The sequence below is a fragment of the Procambarus clarkii genome, chromosome 83 (assembly GCF_040958095.1).
Source record: "Procambarus clarkii isolate CNS0578487 chromosome 83, FALCON_Pclarkii_2.0, whole genome shotgun sequence".
Lineage (NCBI taxonomy): Eukaryota > Metazoa > Arthropoda > Malacostraca > Decapoda > Cambaridae > Procambarus > Procambarus clarkii.
The window spans coordinates 6,059,169-6,081,661 of record NC_091232.1 but is presented as its reverse complement, the minus strand read 5'-3'; the positions used below and the strand labels follow the sequence as shown (position 1 = coordinate 6,081,661).

The 22,493-nt window shown below is 40.2% G+C and overlaps 3 protein-coding genes across 4 annotated transcripts; all 3 read right to left on the bottom strand.

Annotated features, from left to right (window-relative positions):
- Positions 1 to 1,541: 1,541 nt before the first annotated feature.
- Positions 1,542 to 5,244, bottom strand: LOC123768866 (uncharacterized). The gene is made up of 3 exons (XM_045759658.2): positions 5,145 to 5,244; positions 4,768 to 5,026; positions 1,542 to 4,076 (listed from the first exon to the last, which is right to left on the bottom strand). Exons 2-3 carry the CDS (start codon positions 5,019 to 5,021, stop codon positions 3,974 to 3,976), a joined length of 357 nt encoding a protein of 118 aa, XP_045615614.1. The 5' UTR covers positions 5,022 to 5,026; positions 5,145 to 5,244; the 3' UTR covers positions 1,542 to 3,973.
- A 4,624-nt stretch (positions 5,245 to 9,868) lies between these two features.
- LOC123768868 (uncharacterized) lies at positions 9,869 to 11,401 on the bottom strand. Of its 2 annotated transcripts, none has more exons than XM_045759660.2 (3): positions 11,272 to 11,401; positions 10,840 to 11,095; positions 9,869 to 10,469 (listed from the first exon to the last, which is right to left on the bottom strand). In XM_045759660.2, the coding sequence occupies exons 2-3, from the start codon at positions 11,091 to 11,093 to the stop codon at positions 10,367 to 10,369; spliced, it is 357 nt and encodes a 118-aa protein (XP_045615616.1). In that variant the 5' UTR covers positions 11,094 to 11,095; positions 11,272 to 11,401; the 3' UTR covers positions 9,869 to 10,366. The 2 variants fall into 2 exon arrangements, with proteins under 2 accessions (XP_045615616.1, XP_045615617.1); XM_045759661.2 differs by having other exon boundaries at positions 10,840 to 11,098; positions 11,272 to 11,326.
- An 8,459-nt stretch (positions 11,402 to 19,860) lies between these two features.
- LOC123768867 (uncharacterized) lies at positions 19,861 to 21,729 on the bottom strand. The gene is made up of 3 exons (XM_045759659.2): positions 21,353 to 21,729; positions 20,829 to 21,166; positions 19,861 to 20,458 (listed from the first exon to the last, which is right to left on the bottom strand). Exons 2-3 carry the CDS (start codon positions 21,161 to 21,163, stop codon positions 20,332 to 20,334), a joined length of 462 nt encoding a protein of 153 aa, XP_045615615.1. The 5' UTR covers positions 21,164 to 21,166; positions 21,353 to 21,729; the 3' UTR covers positions 19,861 to 20,331.
- Positions 21,730 to 22,493: the final 764 nt, after the last annotated feature.

Sequence of the window (22,493 nt, the reverse complement as noted above, 5' to 3'; positions counted from 1 at the left end):
TACTGTAACTCTGCAACTTCGTATGTACTTTTCCTAAATAAATTATTATTATTATTATTATTATTATTTCATTTACAGATAAAGAATGCAAATTTAAATTTAAATATAAATAAGTTGGCCATATTAAAAAAACTTTTTTTAACATGCTCGGGTTTTTCAACTAAAATGTTGGTACAGGTGGATGTTTGTAAGGGTGACTGTAGATGAAACTAAATGATGTAACAAATCAACAAGGGCCGTGACGAGGATTCGAACCTGCGTCCGGGAGCATCCCAGATGATGTAACTGCTGTTGGATGAAGAAAGTAGCGTGGTGCCCCTATCAGGGAGTAAACAATGCCAAAATAAACATATGATCATTAACTCCAGGAGGTCAGCGTGGAGGCCTTCTTGTGGATATTAACATAAGAACTAAGAAAAACAGCAGAAACCCCCATTGCTCCATACGTGGCAGCTCCCATTTATATCCACCCAAACCATTCATATGTGTCTAATCTACGCTTGAAACAATCAAGTAATTCCACGTCTGTTATGTTTCCCGGAAATTTGTTCCACAATAAATGTAATATGTAGAGGCTGGGAGAGTGAGGGCTGGGAGAGTGAGGGCTGGGAGAGTGAGGGCTGGGAGAGTGAGGGCTGGGAGAGTGAGGGCTGGGAGAGTGAGGGCTGGGAGTGTGAGGGCTGGGAGTGTGAGGGCTGGGAGTGTGAGGGCTGGGAGTGTGAGGGCTGGGAGTGTGAGGGCTGGGAGTGTGAGGGCTGGGAGCAAGGGCTGGGAGTGAGGGCTGGGATTGAAGGTTGAGTGTGAGGGCTGATAATGAAGACTGGGAGTAATTAGGTAAAAAATAAGTTATAAAAGTACATACAGTTTATTAAGACTACAAAACCTAAACATTAACTATGTAATGTAATTTCTATTAGTTCCTGATGCTGCATGAGAGCGTAAGCTTAAATAATATACTGCACAGTACCTATAATATTTTAAATACACAAACTTTATGACAAATTCATATGACATATTTTCGTTTGAAATAAAATTTTATTGTTTTTCTTTTTCACTAATAACATAACGTGTATTCCTAAGCTTGTTAATAATAATAGAAAAACAGAATCTTGTGGCATTAAAACAAAATTATTAACAGGGGTTATTAAAGCAGATATCTGCTTTAATAACGCATCTTCAGGAGTTTCCATGGAAACATCTGTGGCTGGCTGTGATGACGTCAGGAGAGAAAGTGTTGACTGATGACGTCACACCTCAGGGAGGGGTCACTAGGATATTCTTATCTTGTTCTTAGGTTGATTCTGGATAACAACAACGTCTTATGGGAGTTTATTACATTAGATTTTGTATATATATATATATATATATATATATATATATATATATTATATATATATATATATATATAAAATATATATATATATTATATATATTCTAAGACAAAGAAGACTACCGACCTCATCAAACACAGCCCGAAGCCGACGGAGAACCCTCTACAGCAATCAAGCGTTGTATACATGTACACTTGCCCCCACGAAGGATGTAACCTACAATCTAAGTACATAGGTATGACGTCGACCAAGCTGACGAGGCGTTTGACATGCCATCTTCAATCCGGTGCCCCCAGGAATCACATGAGATAAGCCCATGACATAAACATATTCGTTGATAACGACAGGAAGTTCTCGATTTGTGATCCTGGCACGATTATTCTCGATATTTCTTATGTTTTTTTTTTCACTGAAGCAGGAAGTTGAAAAATTAACTCTCCAAAGTTTATTTTTACTTTTTATTGGGTCTGACGCCTAGCGATTCGTTTCACAAGGTTACTCCTCACATTTTCAATGACAAATTCTACCGATTGATTGATGAAGATTAAGCCACTCAAGAAGTGGCATGGACATGAATAGCCCATAACCAAAATTATACCGTGTTGTTGTTGTTTAAGATTCGCTACTCAGAACAATAAGTTCCAGTAGCACGGGCTATGGTGAGCCCGTAATTATACTGTGCTTAGCACCGGGTTATATCCTCTTATGGTGAGGTGGTTCGGTAACATATGGATGAATAGGTAACTTACGGATGAACAGGTATCATATTGATGAATGGCATTACTGTCTAGTCTTAGGCGTGAATTAGCACATATATGTTCTTTACTAGTACAAGAAAAAACCAGGTTTGGTTGTTGCCGTCTTTCTTGGTTCTCTATACAAACTAAAGCTAATAGTACAAATCGTGGACTTTTGTGTACTATGTTTGAAGGCCAGGATGTACCAGGGTAACAATGTTTGGAGCTGGGACCAATGCCACTCACCTGAGGGGCCAGATTCACGAAGCAGTTACGCAAGCACTTACCATCCTGTACATCTTTTCAAAATATTTGGCGGCTTTGTTTACAATTATTAGATAGTTAATGAGCTCCCAAGCACCAGGAAGCTGTTTATAACAATAACAACAGTTGATTGGCAAATTTCATGCTTGTAAACTGTTTAATAAATGTAACCAAAGCCGTCAAAGATTGAGGAAAGATGTACACGTTCGTAAGTACTTGCGTAACTGCTACGTGAATCTGGCCCCTTGGCACTAGGAGACTCGAACCCTGGACCCCACGCGTGTGAGGTTCTAGGGCCACTGGTCGGTGGCAAATATGCACCTCGTAATTAGTAACGGCACGAAGCAAGTACGAAAACTGTACAGAAATTCCCGTAAGGAAACTAATAACATAATTTAGCGAGAGTTCTCAACTCTACTCTCTCTCGTGGCATAAAATACTTCATTGTTTTCACTGTGACCAACATAAGACAAAACCTATATTCCCCCTTTAACAGATTAGTAACTGTTGATGGTCGTGGTTGAAATTGAAATAAGTTTATTGAGGTAAAATACACACAAAGGGATGAGGTAGCTCAAGCTATTCTCACCCCGTTCAGTACATCGTGTTAATACATACATATAAACACATCACAAACAATAAACATATTACCAAACATTGAGAGATAAACATCTACGTTTCCTATGGTCGTGGTGTGTCCTCGTTAACGTACACCGTTGTGTTTCTACACGATACTCTCTAGATATCTAAAAGATACTTAACAGTGCGATGCCAGGCAGTATGTTGGTAAGGGAAAAGTTGCACTTCTGGAGGAAATACTTTTCAGTTCGTCATGGTTCATTCGGGAGTGAGTGTGTCTGGGGAGTCCATGGATGTAGCTTCCGTCCCATTGTACAGCCTCAATATTTTCAATAATAAATACATCACCTTCTTGTGGTGTCTTTGAGGAATATGTTTATATTTTCTTAGGCAAGTAAATATGAATCATTATCAATCAACTCAACCTAACTACAGGTCCACCGATCAGTTGATAGGCGGCAACATAAGACTTCGTTGATAGACCGCCTGTCAACATGGCGGACAATCAGCCCGCCATGTTGGCAAAACTGTACCACAGTTGTTGTTGTTCTAGATTCAGCTACTGGGAACAAAAATTTCCAAGTAGCACGGGCTATGGTGAGCCCATAGTGGACTTAACTGGCGCAGGAGCTGGGCTCTATGTCCCACAGATTACGCTGTTTCTTAGCGTAACTGAGTTAGGGTTGTGTCTAAATCAAGGTATATATAAATAATATAAATTATGATTTAGATCAAATTTATGTAAAAAAAATAAATAAATGATATAAAAGACATGAGTGTTACGAACAATTACATAAGGTGGTGCCCTGAGTTACTACATAGCAACAGTTTATCAACACGAGTGACCAGCTGCAGGGACGCTACTGCACCATCTGGTTCCAAGTAACCATCTGGTTACTTCGAATCAGATCTGAAATCAAGTTCGTCTAACATTGTTGGCTATTTCAAGTTGACTTGTCATCATCAACTTCACGGTTCAAGACCTCTGGCTGTTGTGTCTTTGGTTTCTTTTTTATTTCTTCATTGACGTTTCTCGTAACAAGAATTCTTCATCTGACCGCTTCAGAGAGCACGATTCCTGACGGCGCTGTCCTCAGGCTCCTCCCACTTCTTCACCGCCTCCGCCAGGGCGTCGAGGACATTTGTAAAAGGCTCCAAGGAACGGCTGTTGGGAAGAGAGCTTGTTTAGTTTCATTCGCATGTTAAATTCAAAAGACTTTGTTTCGTTTTAATGCGGGTCAGCCATGAGCTTAAAAATACCCATGCATAAACTGTTTGGCCCCACCAGGATTCGAACCTGGTCGGCTAGAGGTCAACCCACTGACTACCCAATGCCAAGACCACCTCACCCGAGGCAATAGATGGTAGAGTGGTCTTAGTTCTGGGTATCCAGGGGGCTGATCCTGGCCTTCCAGGTTCGCATCCTGGTATAAGGCCAACGATTTTGGTGAGTTATGGGTTGGAGACCATTCAAGCTTTATCACATGCCCTTACATTTATATATTTATATATAAAAAATATCAAATATTGAGCCATTTGCAGGCGATGAGTCACAATAACGTGGCTAAAGTATGTTGACCAGACCACACACTAGAAGGTGAAGGGACGACAACGTTTCGGTCCGTCCTGGACCAATCGACTTGAGAATGGTCCAGGACGGACCAAAACGTCGTCGTCCATTCACCTTCTAGTGTGTGGTCTGGTCAACATTGAGCCATTTTTCAGAAGCTGCTTATATTATGGATACCTTAATATTCATAGTCGATAAATTATATGCTAAATATATAAAGTATTACGGCGAGCCTGAAATTGATAATGTTCAGTGTCTGTTAAAAATGCATAAATATGATGCTCACCTTCCACGGAGGGCAGGACCAAGCCCCAGTTGATCCCTGCTGTCCCAGGCGTGGGCGGCGGAGGACAAGAGACTCCTGCCGTAGGGAAGATAAGACTTCGTTACCAGGTTCAGCAAGAGGACGATCCCCACGACTATCAGTGCCAGGACACCCGCCGTCTTAAAGTCCAGCTGACTGACCCAGTGCTTTAGGTCAACATTACGGAGACCTTCCTGCAGCTGGTACATGAAGGGGGCGAGGGCGCTGGTTGGCATGATGACTGAAATGAAAATTATATCAGTTCACTACCGGTTCTGAATTAAAACAGAACATTCTAATTTGTTTTGTATTTAGTCTGTGTAACTTCCAATGATTTGCAAACAGCAAGCACTTCATACCTCAGTAACTGAGGTGTTTGAGAGCGTGGATGAGGTGACACGAGGAGCGACAGAGGCTGACTGATCCACAGGGTGGAGTCCACAACCTTTTATACCACCGCGAGAATGAAAGGAGCTTGGAGATTCCCGGAGTTTGCAGAGCGGATGTTGCGAGGGACATTGACTGTGTTATCCTGTGAGGCGCGTGTTATCCTGTGAGGCGTGTGTTATCCTGTGAGGCGTGTGTTATCCTGTGAGGCGTGTGTTATCCTGTGAGGCGCGTGTAGTACCAGAAGGCATAGCCGCAGATGCCACTCTGTATATTGGTGAGAAACTAAAGTGCCACAGTCACTCATCTGTGACTCCCAGGCAAAGACCAGGTAAATGATGGTTAATTACCATGTTAATTACCAGGTTAATTGTATCCTGGTAGCCGGTGCCACCTTCATCCTAAAAAAGGAAATCTTGTGTTACGTTTTTAACATTACTGACATTTGATGCAATGATAAATTACTTTTAGCGAATATAGGTATAATAACAAAAGGTAGCTGAATGCACTAGTTATCTTCTCATATTGGCTGGCGTGTAACAGTTAGTTACAGTTGACAGTTACACTCACTGTTAGTGTGAGTGTAACTGTCCTGCCCAGGATGACTTCAGACACTATTGTCAAGTTACTTTTGCTCTTATGTAATAGTTTTGACCTAAAAGAGCTTGTATTATCAAGCTTCAGCTCCTGGAACACCTTTTTTCAAATTGTCCGTTGTCTTATGTAACGACTTTCCATCACATAATTTATCGGATCTTCTTTTTGATTTTGGATGCACATATCCTGCTTGATGGTTGAGTTACCCTACTGCCTGGGAGGTTTGTTCATGAGTTACTGTACTACGTGGAGAGTTCCTGCTTGAGTTACTGTACTACACGGAGGGTTCCTGCTTGAGTTACCGTACTAAGTGGAGGGTTTCTGCTTGAGTTATCGTACTACGTGGAGAGTTCCTGCTTGAGTTACTGTACTACACGGAGGGTTCCTGCTTGAGTTACCGTACTAAGTGGAGAGTTCCTGCTTGAGTTATCGTACTACGTGGAGAGTTCCTGCTTGAGTTACTGTACTACACGGAGGGTTCCTGCTTGAGTTACCGTACTAAGTGGAGAGTTCCTGCTTGAGTTATCGTACTACGTGGAGAGTTCCTGCTTGAGTTACTGTACTACACGGAGGGTTCCTGCTTGAGTTACCGTACTAAGTGGAGGGTTTCTGCTTGAGTTACCCTACTGCCTGGGAGGTTTGTTCATGAGTTACCGTACTACGTAGAGAGTTCCTGCTTGAGTTACTGTACTACACGGAGGGTTGCTGCTTGAGTTACCGTACTAAGTGGAGGGTTTCTGCTTGAGTTACCGTACTAAGTGGAGGGTTTCTGCTTGAGTTACCGTACTACACGGAGGGTTCCTGCTTGAGTTACCCTACTGCCTGGGAGGTTTGTTCATGAGTTACCGTACTACGTGGAGAGTTTCTGCTTGAGTTACCGTACTACGTGGAGGGTTGCTGCTTGAGTTACCGTACTAAGTGGAGGGTTGCTGCTTGAGTTACCGTACTACGTGGAGGGTTCCTGCTTGAGTTACCGTACTACACGGAGGGTTCCTCCACGAGTCATTGTGGAGTAGTGAATGAAAGTGAAAGTCGTGATGTGTGACGTCACTCAAGGTGGCAAAGTTCCGGCCAAAACTGTTACGTACCTTTTCCGACGCTTTTATATTGATGAATAATTCATCACCTTTGTCAATGAATTTGATCGTTTTGATATAGTTGCTTAATTTAGAACCTGTACTTGAGGTCGATCTCGAACCCAATGTTGATGTGACGACTTATATTGAATTTTGTAACTAGCTCATCAAGATTGTATCTTGCTTAGCTAAATGAATTGTGGGGTTCAGTCCCTGAGCCCATTATGTGCCTCTGTAACCCTTTCCACTACCGCCCACAAGATGGGTATGGGGTGCATAATAAATGAACTAAACTAAAACATAACAAAAGAACGTAAAAATCAACGATGCACAAGAACACAAGACCTTTAGAACAAGAACATAAACATGGGTTTATTTGTCAAAAACTGTGTGTTTGTTTCTCTGGTGTTCTGAGTTCAATTCATTGACATAACGTAAGAAGGGTTTGAGACACTCTGGACGTCTCTGTTGCTCAATCGTCTCTGGTTTTGTTTAATGACTATATCTTCTGTTCAAACATTACTAAGAATAAGAATCGACTTGAGTATGGTCCAGGACGGACCGAAACGTCGTCGTCCCTTCACCTTCTAATGTGTGGTCTGGTCAACTTACTTTAGCCACGTTATTGTGACTCCTCACCTGCATCTGGAATAAGAATGTTGGTTTAAAAGGATAGGACTTAGCCTAATCATTCACTTAGGATCATAGGTAATTGTCTTCTTTAATCTCTTTTGATGCATTTTTTTCATTTCAAGAAATATTAACACCATAACAATTTAACATAATTTAGATTCTAGAATTTTTTTTGTACATATAATTGACAAATAAAATATAACCAGAATATCAATATTGTACTCACCTAGTTGTGTTGGCGGGGGTTGAGCTCTGGCTCTATGGTCCCGCCTCTCAACTGTCATTCAACTGGGGGCATTGTTAATCAATTGTTGTGATTAATTTTAAGTCAATTTTAAATCAATTTTAAATCAATCAATTGTAGCATTGTTAAGATGTTTATGTTTGGTCTGACAGCTTGATCTCTGAAGGAGAACATTCCTCCACTTGTACACTTCAATCTTGTCACCCCTAAATCTTCGCCTTACTAGAGAATAAATTAAGCTTATACAATCTCTCTTCATATGGTCGATAGGTCGTTGAGTTACCGTAGTTAACGATAGGTCGTTGAGTTACCGTAGTTAACGATAGGTCGTTGAGTTACCGTAGTTAACGATAGGTCGCTGAGTTACCGTAGTTAACGATAGATCGCTGAGTGAGTGGTGGGTCGAAGTGCGAAATTTGTGTCCACCAATATATCCAAAATTTGCTTGTCCATTTTAAATAATAAAGAACAATTTTATATTATTTTTAAGCTGCATCAACTGTCACAATAGACAGTTGATTTCACATATTCATACATTAAAACATTGATTGTAACCATGATATATATGTGCTTCACCCTACACTTTAGACCTATTGTCTTGTGTTTGACCCTCTGTCCTGCGTGACAGTGAATACCAGCATTATCCTCACTTTAATAAGACTTAATTGAAATCCTCAGATTAGGCAAAACTGTAATTAAATTTTGTCAATAAAGATGTTTATAATAATAATAATAATAACGATTACAGAGTAACAGCGCATCACTCTCAGTATGTAACCAGGTACAGAGATACGTCTCGGGTTTAATGGCAGTTACAGATTACAGCAGAGAAGCTCCACACACTATATCTAATTCCCCCTTGCTAAAGATAGGAAGCCTGTGCACAGATTTGATCAAGATCCCCCTTAAACCTTCCCCAGGACGCAACCCACAATAGTTGTCTAATTGATTGATTGATTAAGATTAAGGTGGCACGGGCATGAATAGCCCGTAAGTGGTGGCCCTTTGGAGCCATTGACAGTATCTAGAGCTGATTCTGGAGATCTGTGGATGTCTGCTGAGTTGTCTAATTCCCGTGTTTCTGTTTTATTACTAGATGAACCTAGGCATCAGGTGAAATGAAACGTGCTCAATCGTTTCTGTTCTGCGCTGAGATTGAACCGGGTTCGTTGGCTGTGAACCGAGGACGTAGACCACTCTGCTAAGATGCCGGTTTAGCGTGAAATTATGAAAGTTCTCTGTCATTCTTATAGTGAGGAATTAATTAATGTTGCAAACCATTCTGCCGTGTTCAACGAGGATTTGTAGTGCAATACTGTAATAGTATTTCAGAGTTGTTCAACTTTATATGTATGTATGTATGTATGTATGTATGTATGTATGTATGTATGTATGTATGTATGTATGTATGTATGTATGGCCTACGAGGCTCTGTAACACCATCTATCCACATGGTGTATCTATAAATTGTCAAACTGTCTTCTCTTTAACCTCTGAGCACTGCAAAATTTATACCAGCTCAAAACGGATGTAATGTAACTGAGCATCGAACACATATGTACACACACATATGTATATGTATATATATATATATATATATATATATATATATATATATATATATATATATATATATATATATATATATATATATATATTGGTCCATATTTCTTGATGCTTCTATATTGGAGCGGAGTCTTGAGGTGGGTAGAATATAGTTGTGCATTAATTGGCTGTTGATTGCTGGTGTTGACTTCTTAATGTGTAGTGCCTCGCAAATGTCAAGCCGCCTGCTATCGCTGTATCTATCGATGATTTCTGTGTTGTTTACTAGGATTTCTCTGGCGATGGTTTGGTTGTGGGAAGAGATTATATGTTCCTTAATGGAGCCCTTTATATATATATATAAATAGAATATAAGCAGCATTTGCCTCGTATGGGCCAATAGGTCTTCTACAGTTTCCATAATTTTTATGTTCTTGTGAAGACGAAACATCAGACGCTTGTAATATATCATTCATATTCCGTATTTATTGAGTTATGATCACACTTCTTAGATAAAGAATACACAATTTCATTTCTTATTTATTAACATTTATATTTTACATAATAAATAAATTATAGTATATAAAAAAATATTAGTGTTAGAAACAAGTGCTTAAGGCGAGAAGACTGGAGTGCACAGCAACGGCTTTGAGACGAGCTATGAAGCTGAGACAGACTCCTAGGGCCAGATTCACGAAGAAGTTACGCAAACACTTACGAACCTGTTCATCTTTTCTCAATCTTTGGTGGCTTTGTTTACAATTATTAAACAGTTAATGAGCTCCGAAGCACCAGGAGGCTGTTTATAACAATAACAACAGTTGATTGACAAGTTTTCATGCTTGTAAACTGTTTAATAAATGTAACCAAAGCCGTCAAAGATTGAGGAAAGATGTACACGTTCGTAAGTACTTGCGTAACTGCTTCGTGAATCTGGTGTTTGTACTCTGACTTGTCCAACATTGTTGTTCGCTTCAGACAGCTTCGACATCATCAGCTTCATGGTTAAAAACAATAAACAAAAAACAGACGAAGTTCACTTTTGATTTAGCTCTTCTTTGTTGACTTTGGCATAATACTGAAGACTTCCGTTAACTCTTCAGTGAGCGCGAGTCCTGACGGCGCTGTCCTCTGGCTCCTCCCACTTCCTCACCGCCTCCGCCAGGGCGTCGAGGACCTGTGTTACAGGCTCCAGCGAGCGACTGTTGGGAGAGATCTGAGGTTAGTTACACTTGCAGGTCACAGATAATTTCGATATCAAAATATCAGTTCGTTTATCCTTTCTATTCAGAAAAGATGTCTTTCAGATGTCTTTAAAGATGTCTTCGCTGTCTTTCAGTAAAGATACGTTGCACATTTGGTTAAATTTTGACCATTATGGGATTAAAGATGCATATTATGATAAATTTTTTAGTACAAGGTCGTGAAATCGAACACGTTAATTCACTGTTTATACACATTATATTTTGTAATTGTTTAGGAACTATACATTTGCGTTTTTTGGCATAAGGATTCATCGAAACTGAAATCATTACGTCTTGTAATATATATTAAAAGCCTTATGAAACTCACCTTCCACGGAGGGCAGGACCAAATCCCAGTTGATCCCTGTTTTCCCAGGCGTTGGCGGCGGAGGTCAGGAGGCTCCTACCGAAGGGAGAGAAAGGCTTGCCGAAGAGGTTCAGCAGGAGCAGGGCGCCCACCACAACCACTGCCAGGACACCCGCCGTCTTAAAGTCCAGTTGACTGACCCAGTTCTTGAGGTCGAAATTATTGAGACTCTCCTGCAGCTGGTACATGAAGGGGGCGAGGGCGTTGGCTGCCATGGCTGCTAGAAGTAAAATTGTCTTTAATTTATGTAATTATAACTGATTAATATCCACTTAACATTTGATGTTTCATGTAAAATGCACCACAGATATATTCACACGTTAGTGAAATGTGCCAGCAAGTCTTGATGTTCTGATCAAGTTAGAACTTTGTAAAGTCGAGTGCTTGTCCTACCTGAGTATGAGATGCGTATAGGAGCGAGCTTGAGGTAAGACGGTGAGCGGTGGAGGCTGACTGGTACTCTGAGGTGCGAGCGTCCACTCTTTTATACCACTAAGAAAGGAAAAGTTTATCGGGAATACCGTAGTGGGTGAACCGGATGTTATGGGCGGGCGCAGATGCCCTGACGTTAAGGGATAGTAAAAGGGGGATGTAACAAGGGTTAACATTTAAGAACATAAGAACATGAGAACAAAGGTAACTGCAGAAGGCCTATTGGCCCATACGAGGCAGCTCCTATCTATAACCACCCAATCCCACTCATATACATGTCCAACCCGCGCTTGAAACAATCGAGGGACCCCACCTCCACCACGTTACGCGGTAATTGGTAATTTATGAGAGAATATTGAAGTCGGATGGTACTGACTCTTCAGACTCACATGTTACTTGTCTGGTGTGTATTGGAATATACTGTTAATGGTTATATAATATATAACCATTAACTAGCTCGTCACTAGCAGTATAGTTGTAAGGGTTTTGTTAACACATTCTGTATAACAAGAAGTAAACAGCATTGTTTTATAATATCTTAGAATTATTCTCATTGTAATTATAATCCATTTATTCAAGAAATGGATTATAATTATAATCCATTATAATCTTATGCCTGTCAGAATAATAGCATAAGAATAATGGCAAAGAAAGAATGTTACTTAACTGTGCAGTTAAATATTACAGAATTTATACTGTAGTTTCTTGGTGCTGAATCGCCGCTGAAATTAATTGAGACAATTGCTACTTTTGAACGATGACAAATTATTCGTAGAAGCATGAATAGTTTCCAAGCAACTGTGGCAGCCTCGTTACTGTTGGTTTTCCTCACGATCAATGTGGCTGTCATATACACAGTATTGATCATAAGAACGAAATAACACAAGAATTAAGAAAACTGCAGAAGGACATTGGATATGCGAGGCATATGTCGTTTTTAAATCCACCCAAAATATTATTTTTATGCTATCTGGCAATTTATTTCCAAACGCCACATTCACGAAGCAGTTACGCAAGTTCTTACGAACGTGTGCATCTTTCCTCAATCTTTGACGCCTTTTATTTACATGTATTAAACAGTTTACAAGCATGAAAACTTCCCAATCAACTGTTGTTATTGCTAGAAACAGCCTCCTGGTGCTTCGGAGCTCATTAACTGTTTAATAATTGTAAACAAAGCCGCCAAAGATTGATAAAAGATGTGCAGATTCGTAAGCGCTTGCGTAACTGCTTCGTGAATCTAGCCCGTACAAATCAGCATTTACCCAGGTTCTTCCTAAATCTAAACTAATCAAATTTATATTGCTTCGTGTCTTATTTTGTGTATATATATAAAACCTTAGTTATATCCCCTTCGATCGTATCTCCAATCAGTGACACGTTAGTAACTTGTGTTCCATGACAAACGCGACAGGAAACTCTGAGCCCAGATCAATATTCAAATGAATATAATCTTTGTCTCACAGTAAATCTATAACGATAAATTCCAATTACATATTTACAATAGAAATTTCATTTCTATTTTTAGTTGCATATGCTTTCTAATTCTTGATAAGTTGGGGTGAGAAAAACATCCAAATATTTCGTGTTTGACTTTGGTAACGACTGGCGGCTTATTGCTCAATAATAATAATAATAATAATGTATATATATATATATATATATATATATATATATATATATATAATATATATATATATATATATATATATATATATATATCAGTGAAGAACTATATGAATACAACCAGGGCTCGAGCTTGCATTACCAGGCTCATCCCGTGGCGTACACAGTACCATGGCAACTTTACCAGGATACACTTGGGCTACACCCTCACCACCAGGATACACTTGGGCTACACCCTCACCACCAGGATATACTTGGGTACACCCTCACCACCAGGATACACTTGGGTACACCCTCACCGCCAGGATACACTTGGGTACACCCTCACCGCCAGGATATACTTGGGCTACACCCTCACCACCAGGATATACTTGGGTACACCCTCACCACCAGGATACACTTGGGTACACCCTCACCGCCAGGATACACTTGGGTACACCCTCACCGCCAGGATACACTTGGGTACACCCTCACCGCCAGGATATACTTGGGCTACACCCTCACCACCAGGATATACTTGGGTACACCCTCACCACCAGGATACACTTGGGTACACCCTCACCGCCAGGATACACTTGGGTACACCCTCACCACCAGGATATACTTGGGTACACCCTCACCACCAGGATACACTTGGGTACACCCTCACCGCCAGGATACACTTGGGTACACCCTCACCGCCAGGATACACTTGGGCTACACCCTCACCACCAGGATACACTTGGGTACACCCTCACCGCCAGGATACACTTGGGTACACCCTCACCACCAGGATACACTTGTGTACACCCTCACCACCAGGATACATTTGAGTACACCCTTACCACCAGGATACACTTGAGTACACCCTCACCACCAGGATACACTTGGGCTACACCCTCACCACCAGGATACACTTGGGCTACACCCTCACCACCAGGATACACTTGGGAACACCCTCATCACCAGGATACACTTGGGCTACACCCTCACCACCAGGATACACTTGGGCTACACCCTCATCACCAGGATACACTTGGGAACACCCTCACCACGAAGCGTATATCGTTACATCACTCAGAGCTCCGGTGACCCATTTCTCGTGGCGTCTCCAGTCCTGCGTGAGCCACGACCTCACCTGGAGCGACGAGGGATGGGGAAGGATTGGGGATGGATAGTATGGGGGATGGGGGAGGATTGGGGATGGATGGTATGGGTATGGGGAAGGGTTGGTGACTCAAGATCCTGTTTTCTTATACTCAAAAATTCAACACCCCTCCTGCCACACTTTCATAATTGAAAAAGTCATAAGTGCAAAAAAGTTACATCACTAGCATTTATATTAATATGCTTCAAACATTGAAATATTAAAAATTTTGGGAGAAATTCACAAGGAAAATGCATTTTAAAAGTCATCCTGCCTCACACCTTTATTTCTCAAAATCTAGTGACAATGTGATACATGTAGTTTCCTCTGGACAAGCAGCTTGGAAATTAGTGGCAATGTAAACAAATCCACAAGGGCCGTGACAAGGATTCGAACCTGCGTCCGGGAGCATCCGGGAACGTAGTGGCAATGTATTTGCCAAGGCCAATCTCATATCATCGTCAGTAATTAGCTAGTTACTTGTCTTTGTTTTAGTGTGAAAAACTGTTGAGAATTCAGTCTCACAGAGACAGGTGGAAGTAAATAGTAACAGAATTCGGAAGGCAGACATGGTGAGATTGGGATACGGCTGATGATTAGCACTCCAGAATTGAGTCAGTGATTATCCATAATCACTGACTTTGCGGATCACGTTCCGCATATTCAAGAATTCATCCTGGACTTCATCGGGAGTTCCAGGTACTTCCAGGGAAAGAATGAATGGGTTTTGTTGTAGTGGTTACAATTTCACTATAAAACTGGAATCCTTCATTAATATCTGAATTAATATACCTTATAAAGACAAGCAGCTGAGAACATTGACTCACATATGTTGATATATAACGATACGTTGATATATAGTGGTGTGTTGATATATAGTTTGTGGTGATATATAGTATAGAGTGCAAGGAAGGGCAGATGAAAGGGAAGCGTGGGTTGAAGAGGGACGTCAACACCAGTTTTCTGATGAGATTATGTGATGAAATTATGTGATTTTTTATCCAATTCATTGTTTTGGTGTCAATAAATTGTATACACAGTCATTAATAGTTGATGCTAAGAACAATTTTTACCATGTATAATATTTAAAAAATATTGTATTAACCCTATAAAATGCAAAATTGTCCTCAATGTGGAAATATTTCCTTTTATTATATAACCAATTGTCATAAATTATAAGAACTTTTATGAACTATAAACAAAGTGCCGCGAGTCCACAGAATCACTTGGGTATTGAAGATAGATATAGATAAAGGTGGGAAGGGTAAATGACCTATAATAAGTATCCGAAACTAAAGCCAGAAGGCTTAACAACTGACGTGGGAAGGCCCCAAGGTCTTCAAAAGTATCACTGAGAAGCACACAGGCAAAACAAGACAAAACACGACACATAGAACCACGGGGTAAACCCAAGTTGTACACATGGCCGTGTGACTCATTCACGTCTTCCTTTCACTATACGCTATTCCAGAACAGGATCCAGAGACCACTCACCCGTCCCTCTCACTCACCATTCCCTCCTTTTCCCTTTCTCTCCCAGCTCCCTCCTCCATCCCCTCGACGATCTGACCTTGGCCGATGAAAGTAACGTGAGGCGGAGCTAGAGTCGGGTGGGGCCCCCAGACATCGCGTCACCGCAGCTATTTTGTTCAGGTTTACGCTGTAGGGCTGAGGATTGATTGATAAGGATTATGCCACCCAAAAGGTGGCACGGGCATGAATAGCCCGTAAGTGGTGGCCCTTTTGAGCCATTACCAGTATCAAGAGCTGATACTAGTGATCTGTGGAGGTGCGACTGCACCCTGCGTGACGGGAGATGTCTCCCCCGTGGCTGTAGGGCTACCTGCCTACCTAATGTTGTTACTTGTGATCAGACTTAACTGTTATTAGGATGGCAGAGCGACGGCCTCGCTTCTCGCAGGTCGGCGTTCAATCCCCAGCCGTCCAAGTGGTTGGGCACCATTCCTTTCCTTCGTCCTATCCTAAATCCTTATCCCCATATCCCTTTTGAAGGCTATATAATAGTAATGGCTTAGTACTTTCCCCTGATAATTATCTTCCTCTAACTAGTGTTATGTACCTCATGTGAGGTACAGTCTGTGAACGTTAGTGGGAAAGGTTATATGATATAAAACTCATATAACTTTTCTATAACTCATAACCTTTCTTCATATAACTCATAAGCTCTGAACAAAATTAATTTTGCTAAGCATGTTACAGTCTTGAGAAACTGTATTTACATAGTCAGACATATTGAGTATCTCAACAACCTGTTATTATTCCTGTAATAAAGTCTTTGAAGTCATATGAATCTGGAATTATAATTTCTTCAAATTGTTACTCCCATCTTATTTTATGCTGTCACCCGTATTTATCCTTTCTTTTCTTATTTCCTTGAACTTTTCTACCAGCATTTTTTTTCTTATAATACCTATTTTGTCTGGTCTACACAAGTTCTTTTTTATTAGTTTTTCAATCTTGGCCGAGATTCCATTTTTATTTGTGTACAAAATCTTGGTGCTCATTTGGGTGATGTTGACTTATTACAACTTTAAGGGTTACTAAATGGTGGAATGAGGATGAGATGAAGGGTTGGGGTTATTGGGTGGGAAGGATGAAGAAGGCCTTGTCTGCTTGGTGGTTGAACAGGACTTTTGGGGCGGGAGTTAAGGAGGAATGGGTTAATTGGGATGTGGAAAGAGTGAAATTTCGGAGTGTAACTTAACTCAGGCATTAAACAACTATTAGTCCCTGGAATTATTATATTTCAGGCTCTAATAGATATTGCATTTCAGGCTCTAATAGATATTGCATTTCTGGCTCTAATAGATATTGCATTTCAGGCACTAATAGTTATTTCATTTCAGGTAAACTATATAAGTTGACCAGACCACACACACTAGAAGGTGAAGGGACGACGACGTTTCGGTCCGTCCTGGACCATTCTCAAGTCGATTGTGACTTGACACAATCGACTTGAGAATGGTCCAGGACGGACCGAAACGTCGTCGTCCCTTCACCTTCTAGTGTGTGGTCTGGTCAACATACTTTAGCCACGTTATTGTGACTCATCGCCTAAACTATATAGTGTAATTTTATAATTTCATTTTAATTTATACGTCAATATTTAGTGCATATTGTACTGATAATTTATATTGTTATTTATGTATACAGAACTTATAATTCTTGTTCATCAGTATTTTTCAGCCCTCTTATTAATACGTAATTACAGAATTGTTATTTTGTTATAATGTCTAAATGTATGTTTTGGTTATACCTGAGAGGATTATTTTCAGCCTTATTTTACAAATTTTTTTTACATTATACACTGACAATAATGCAAGATATTATTCACAACTTCGTGTTTGCAATTTACTGTTAACTGTTGGGTGTTTGAAATTATTCAAAGTTGAGTATTTGTAATTCTTTTCGCAATTCAAATTAGGTTTTGTCATTATTCAGCTACGTGTAATTTCTTTTGTTTATAGCAATGTGTTTGTAAATTAGTGTAAAAAAGATGGAAAGTAAGAACAAAAATTGTTTGAAGACGAGGAGTCACAATAACGTGGCTGAAATATGTTGACTAAACCACACTTGTCGTCCCTTCACTTTCTAGTGTTTGGTTTGGTCAACAAAAATTGTTTGGTCTCATCTGGGTGTTTGCCTGCCATATTATGTACAGTTTTATTCAGTAATTATTCATTTGATATACACTACCTTGTGTATTTTTCTGTGTATCAATATATAATATTTGTCCACGTGGCTGGTGTGGAGTGTAAATTTTTAAAGAATTAATGGGTGCAGGCGACGAGTCACAATAACGTGGCTAAAGTATGTTGACCAGACCACACACTAGAAGGTGAAAGGACGACGAAGTTTCGGTCCGTCCTGGACCATTCTCAAGTCGATTGAGTCATTCATGACTCATGAATGACTCAATGACTTGAGTCATTGAATGACTTGAGAATGACTAAAGTCAAGAGCGACTTGAGAATGGTCAAGGACGGACCGAAACGTCGTCGTCCCTTCACCTTATAGTGTGTGGTCTGGTCAACAGAATGAATGGGTGTTGTACTTGAATATATCCTGGAAACTGTGATTTATTTTTAGGAGTGATTACGGTATTGTCAAAATGTTAAAACTAGATGCTAAGTTAAATTCAAGTGTTGCAATTAGATACTGTATTAAAAAATGACTTGGTTTTGAAAATGACTTTAAAAAAATGATTCCATCTCTCAAAACACAGCAAAACAGCTGTGATTTGAGAGATGGAATGCAACATGTAAGTTTAACGGTTTTAAATTCTGCTTTTATATGGCAGCAGTCTTTTTTCGTGGGAGTGAGATTTAACTGAGTATGTTTTTACTACAATGTGTTATAGCAAATTACTGCTGGGACTCTGTTGTTGTTTTTCAATTGGCTGTTATTACATCTTTGTGACTGAAGCCCTTTACTGGCTTGTTAAGCAGAATTTTTAATAACATGTCAATGTTTCAGGTGTGCAATTTTAATACTTAAATTTTTAACTGGCTGGTTAAACAGACATGCTATATTTTTAATGGAACAGAATTTTTTAATTTACAAATTTTTAGAGTCATTTTAACTAGATTATTTTATAAGTATGCTGCTAATCTGGCTGGTCTTTAGGGTTGCTATTGTGAGCTGTATTTATTTTTCTGGCATATATGAAAACTCTCGATTTTGGCAAGATAACCGGTTTTAGAGACTGGCTTTTAGTGTTCAACTGGATAGTTTTTTATTATTATTATTATTTTCTACCACAGACGTGGCCACACATTTACAATGCTAACCAGCATATATACATTTTCTTCTGTCCTCCATGGACAGGGTTAGAGATCAGTTAACCTCTGGATCAACTGGATAGTTGAAGGCTGTGACTTAACAGTATGGTAAGGGGATTGTAAATAGACACTGGAAATGTTATACCAAATTTTAACATTTAGCAGTTTCAACAAGATACAAAAATTGGCTTCTTCATTTGTACATGGAACAGCTGCTCCTCGGAGACGTTACCCTACTTTTTCATGTGATGTTAAACCTTGTTTCCTATTATCGTTATCACCCAACTTGTTCTTTTAATAGCATTTATAATCTCTTTGTGGGCCAACACTAAATCTGGAATGTTGGTTTCCGCAGTCGGGTTTGCAACTGTGCTTGAAAGAAGTCTTTGACTATTTCTACTGCCTCGGAGTTTCCTATTTTCAATAATCAATCTGTTTTTTTATTTTTTATCCCCTACAGTCCTACCATCATGTTCCTTAATATTTTATAGCTTGTATATTAATCTTTATGTTAGCTTTCCGTTGTGTACAATTACCTGTACGAATATATTTATATATGCAATGTTTTAATTTATTGCACTTTAAATTTGCATTTGTAAATATTACAACTTCCTCTTCTTATAATTGTATTACCAGACCATAAATGAGTCTGGACCCCAAAATTTCATTCACAACAAGAAAGTCCGTCAATTCAACATTTATCCATATAAAGCACATAAGGGAAGCTAACATTTAATCGTCATATATATAATAATATGCCTGAAGATTCTTAGTGAGGATGGTGACTGGGGATTTAGCGAGATCGGAAATTAATGCAATTTGTCATTTAATGCAAAGAGGATTTGGGGACTCAACCTGGCCAGCCTATGACCATCCCCGGACAAAGACCAGTCACTCTACAAAGCTTGGTCTTCCAACAGAAAAGCAGACAGACATTCTCTTTACCATATATAGATGCTTGTAAACAATAGAAAAGAATTGATGCAAGAACACATATACATATGTAAATGGTATTTTAATGTCAGTACAACCAGCTATACAATAACATAATAAATAAATCTATTTTCGGGAATACACAGAGTTAAGCTTTGGCCAGCAAAGTCTATCACATTTCAAGGTGTTGGCGAAGCTTGCTTGAGGACGGGAAGAGCACCGAGTCGTGACCGGAATGTGAAGTCCAGTAGTATCTCGGTCTACAAGAATGACACGAACGAACGTAGACGTGAATTGCTGAGACAATTTCAGAACTTTAATACAGATTAGATTTTTCTGAATTATTATTCTGAATTGACCGAAGCCAAAGAAGAGACGCTAATTTAAATAAATCTAGTTTCTTCGTGACGCTAAACAAGACCAAAAATGTCAGAATAGACCTTGATGTCTAGACCAGTGGAGAGATCTTGAGGAAACACGCAAGGAAACCCAGAACATTTGGCTGAAGAGAGAGACTGTGAGCACATCGTGCATCTAGAAGTCAGACTTCATGTCTTTGCTCTCCCGCGAGGTGGTGACGTTGTTGGTCTCCGTGCCCTCGTACTTCAGGATGGCGTCGGCCAGAGCGTCGAGGATCTTGGTCATGTCGTCCAGACCCCGTCTGTAGGGATATAAAGGCGTCAGAATTGTTCTACTCCTTGCAGAAGCCCATTTAAGTGCATTTATGACTATTTCTATGCTTATGATTTTTTGATTGGCTTCTTCTGTCCAAAACTTTACGCTTTATTAATATTATTATTGTAACAATTCTTAGGGAACACTAAAGCGTCAACTCAATAAAGTAGTGACACATAAATGTGGTTTATATAATCTAAGATTTTGAAGATGTGTTTTTATTGCATTTTAAATGTATCAGGTAAGCTGAAGTCTTCCATGAAAGTTGAATATCAAATTACATATGATTATATATTACAATAACACTATAACAGTTAAATTATATGAGAAAACAGTACAAACACGTTATTACTTACCCTCCACGGACGTACGGGTTCAAACCAAGTTTCTCCCTCTCGTCCCAAACTCTGGCTGCGGAGGTGACCAGACTCCTGCCATAGGAGGAATAAGAGGAGGTGTCGCCGTGGTAGGAAGAGTACCCGTAGCTGAAGATGTCGAAGAGGACTATTGCGAGCACCACTACCACCGTCAGGATCCCAAACGTCTGCAGGTCGAAGCCTTTTACTAAGCTCTTGAGATCGAAGCCGAAGGTGCGGAGGTTCTGGTCTACCTTCTGCATGATGGTAGAGGCGGCGGCGGTGGCAGCGGCCGCGGCGACCGGGGCGGCAGTGGCAGCCAAGGTGGCAGGCATGGTCTGAGGACACCAATTGGAATGATATTAGTCCTAATAATTACGCAATAAATAACCCAGAGCGCAACTCCATAGTCTCCTGAGACTGATGGATGCCTACTACTACTACCCATTCTAAAAATTCTCCGCAAAATACCCATTTTACTGTAGCGATAAATGTAAACATTACAACTATTCCCATTTACTCACGGGGTCTTTACGGTGAGAGAAGAGAAGCAGCGGTGACAGTCCTGTCGCTGGAGTCTCTCGGCTCCGACTGATACCTTTCCCTTGGGCCAGCCCGCCTTTTATAAGACGCAGCAAAAAGAGACAGACGTCTCAGGCAAACCTTCACCATCCGGGTCTTTGAACTGAATTGTTTCCGAAGGACGGACCTAAAGACAGCTTACCAGCCACGTTCTCCAAGCTGGCTGTTGTCTAGGCGTCAACGGTACCTGTGTAATGCTGGGTGAAGGTGACTAAAGCAAACTTGGCAAAATGATGTTGATGTAACAATGAAATGATGTTAATCTAACGTTGATCAGGCGTTGAAAACGTACATCCAGCGATAAACAATCGTTGAAAACGTTAATCCAGCGATAAACAATCGTTGAAAACGTTAATCCAGCGATAAACAATCGTTGAAAACGTTAATCCAGCGATAAACAATCGTTGAAAACGTTAATCCAGCGATAAACAATCGTTGAAAACGTTAATCCAGCGATAAACAATCGTTGAAAACGTTAATCCAGCGATAAACTATCGTTGAAAACGTTAATCCAGCGATAAACAATCGTTGAAAACGTTAATTCAGCGATAAACAATCGCTGAAAACGTTAATCAGCGTTGAATTAGATAGTCTTAAGAGACGTCTCAATGCCCATCGACACCCCCTTCTGAACTCTCGTAAATGAATACGAAGTTCTGTGGTCTGTTGCCTCCTCGGAAAGGAAAGGGACGACCATAGTGAACATAGTTTGGTTTCAAGAGATATGGAAGAAGTTGGTGCCATGTTCCCACACACACTGATCGATAGCTGTCTCCACGTGCAGTCGTAGACTGGTGAAGTGATCGCGCAGAGATCCCAAGGAATCGACGGGACAGAATAACATGGGGGGGGGGTGGTCGCTGCATTGACAGCCTCTTTAATTCGTCGTTAAACAAATGTCGAAAAACGTTGATTAGCGATAAAAACACTGGTAACGTTGATTAAACGTGTATTAGGCGTCAACTACGTTGATTAAACGTTACTCGAGCATGTTTCGTTCGTTGGGATAATAACAATTGAAGTATAATGTGGCTGTAGCTACTAAGTTATGACTTTCAGAGTGTGTTCAACGCTGAGCTTACG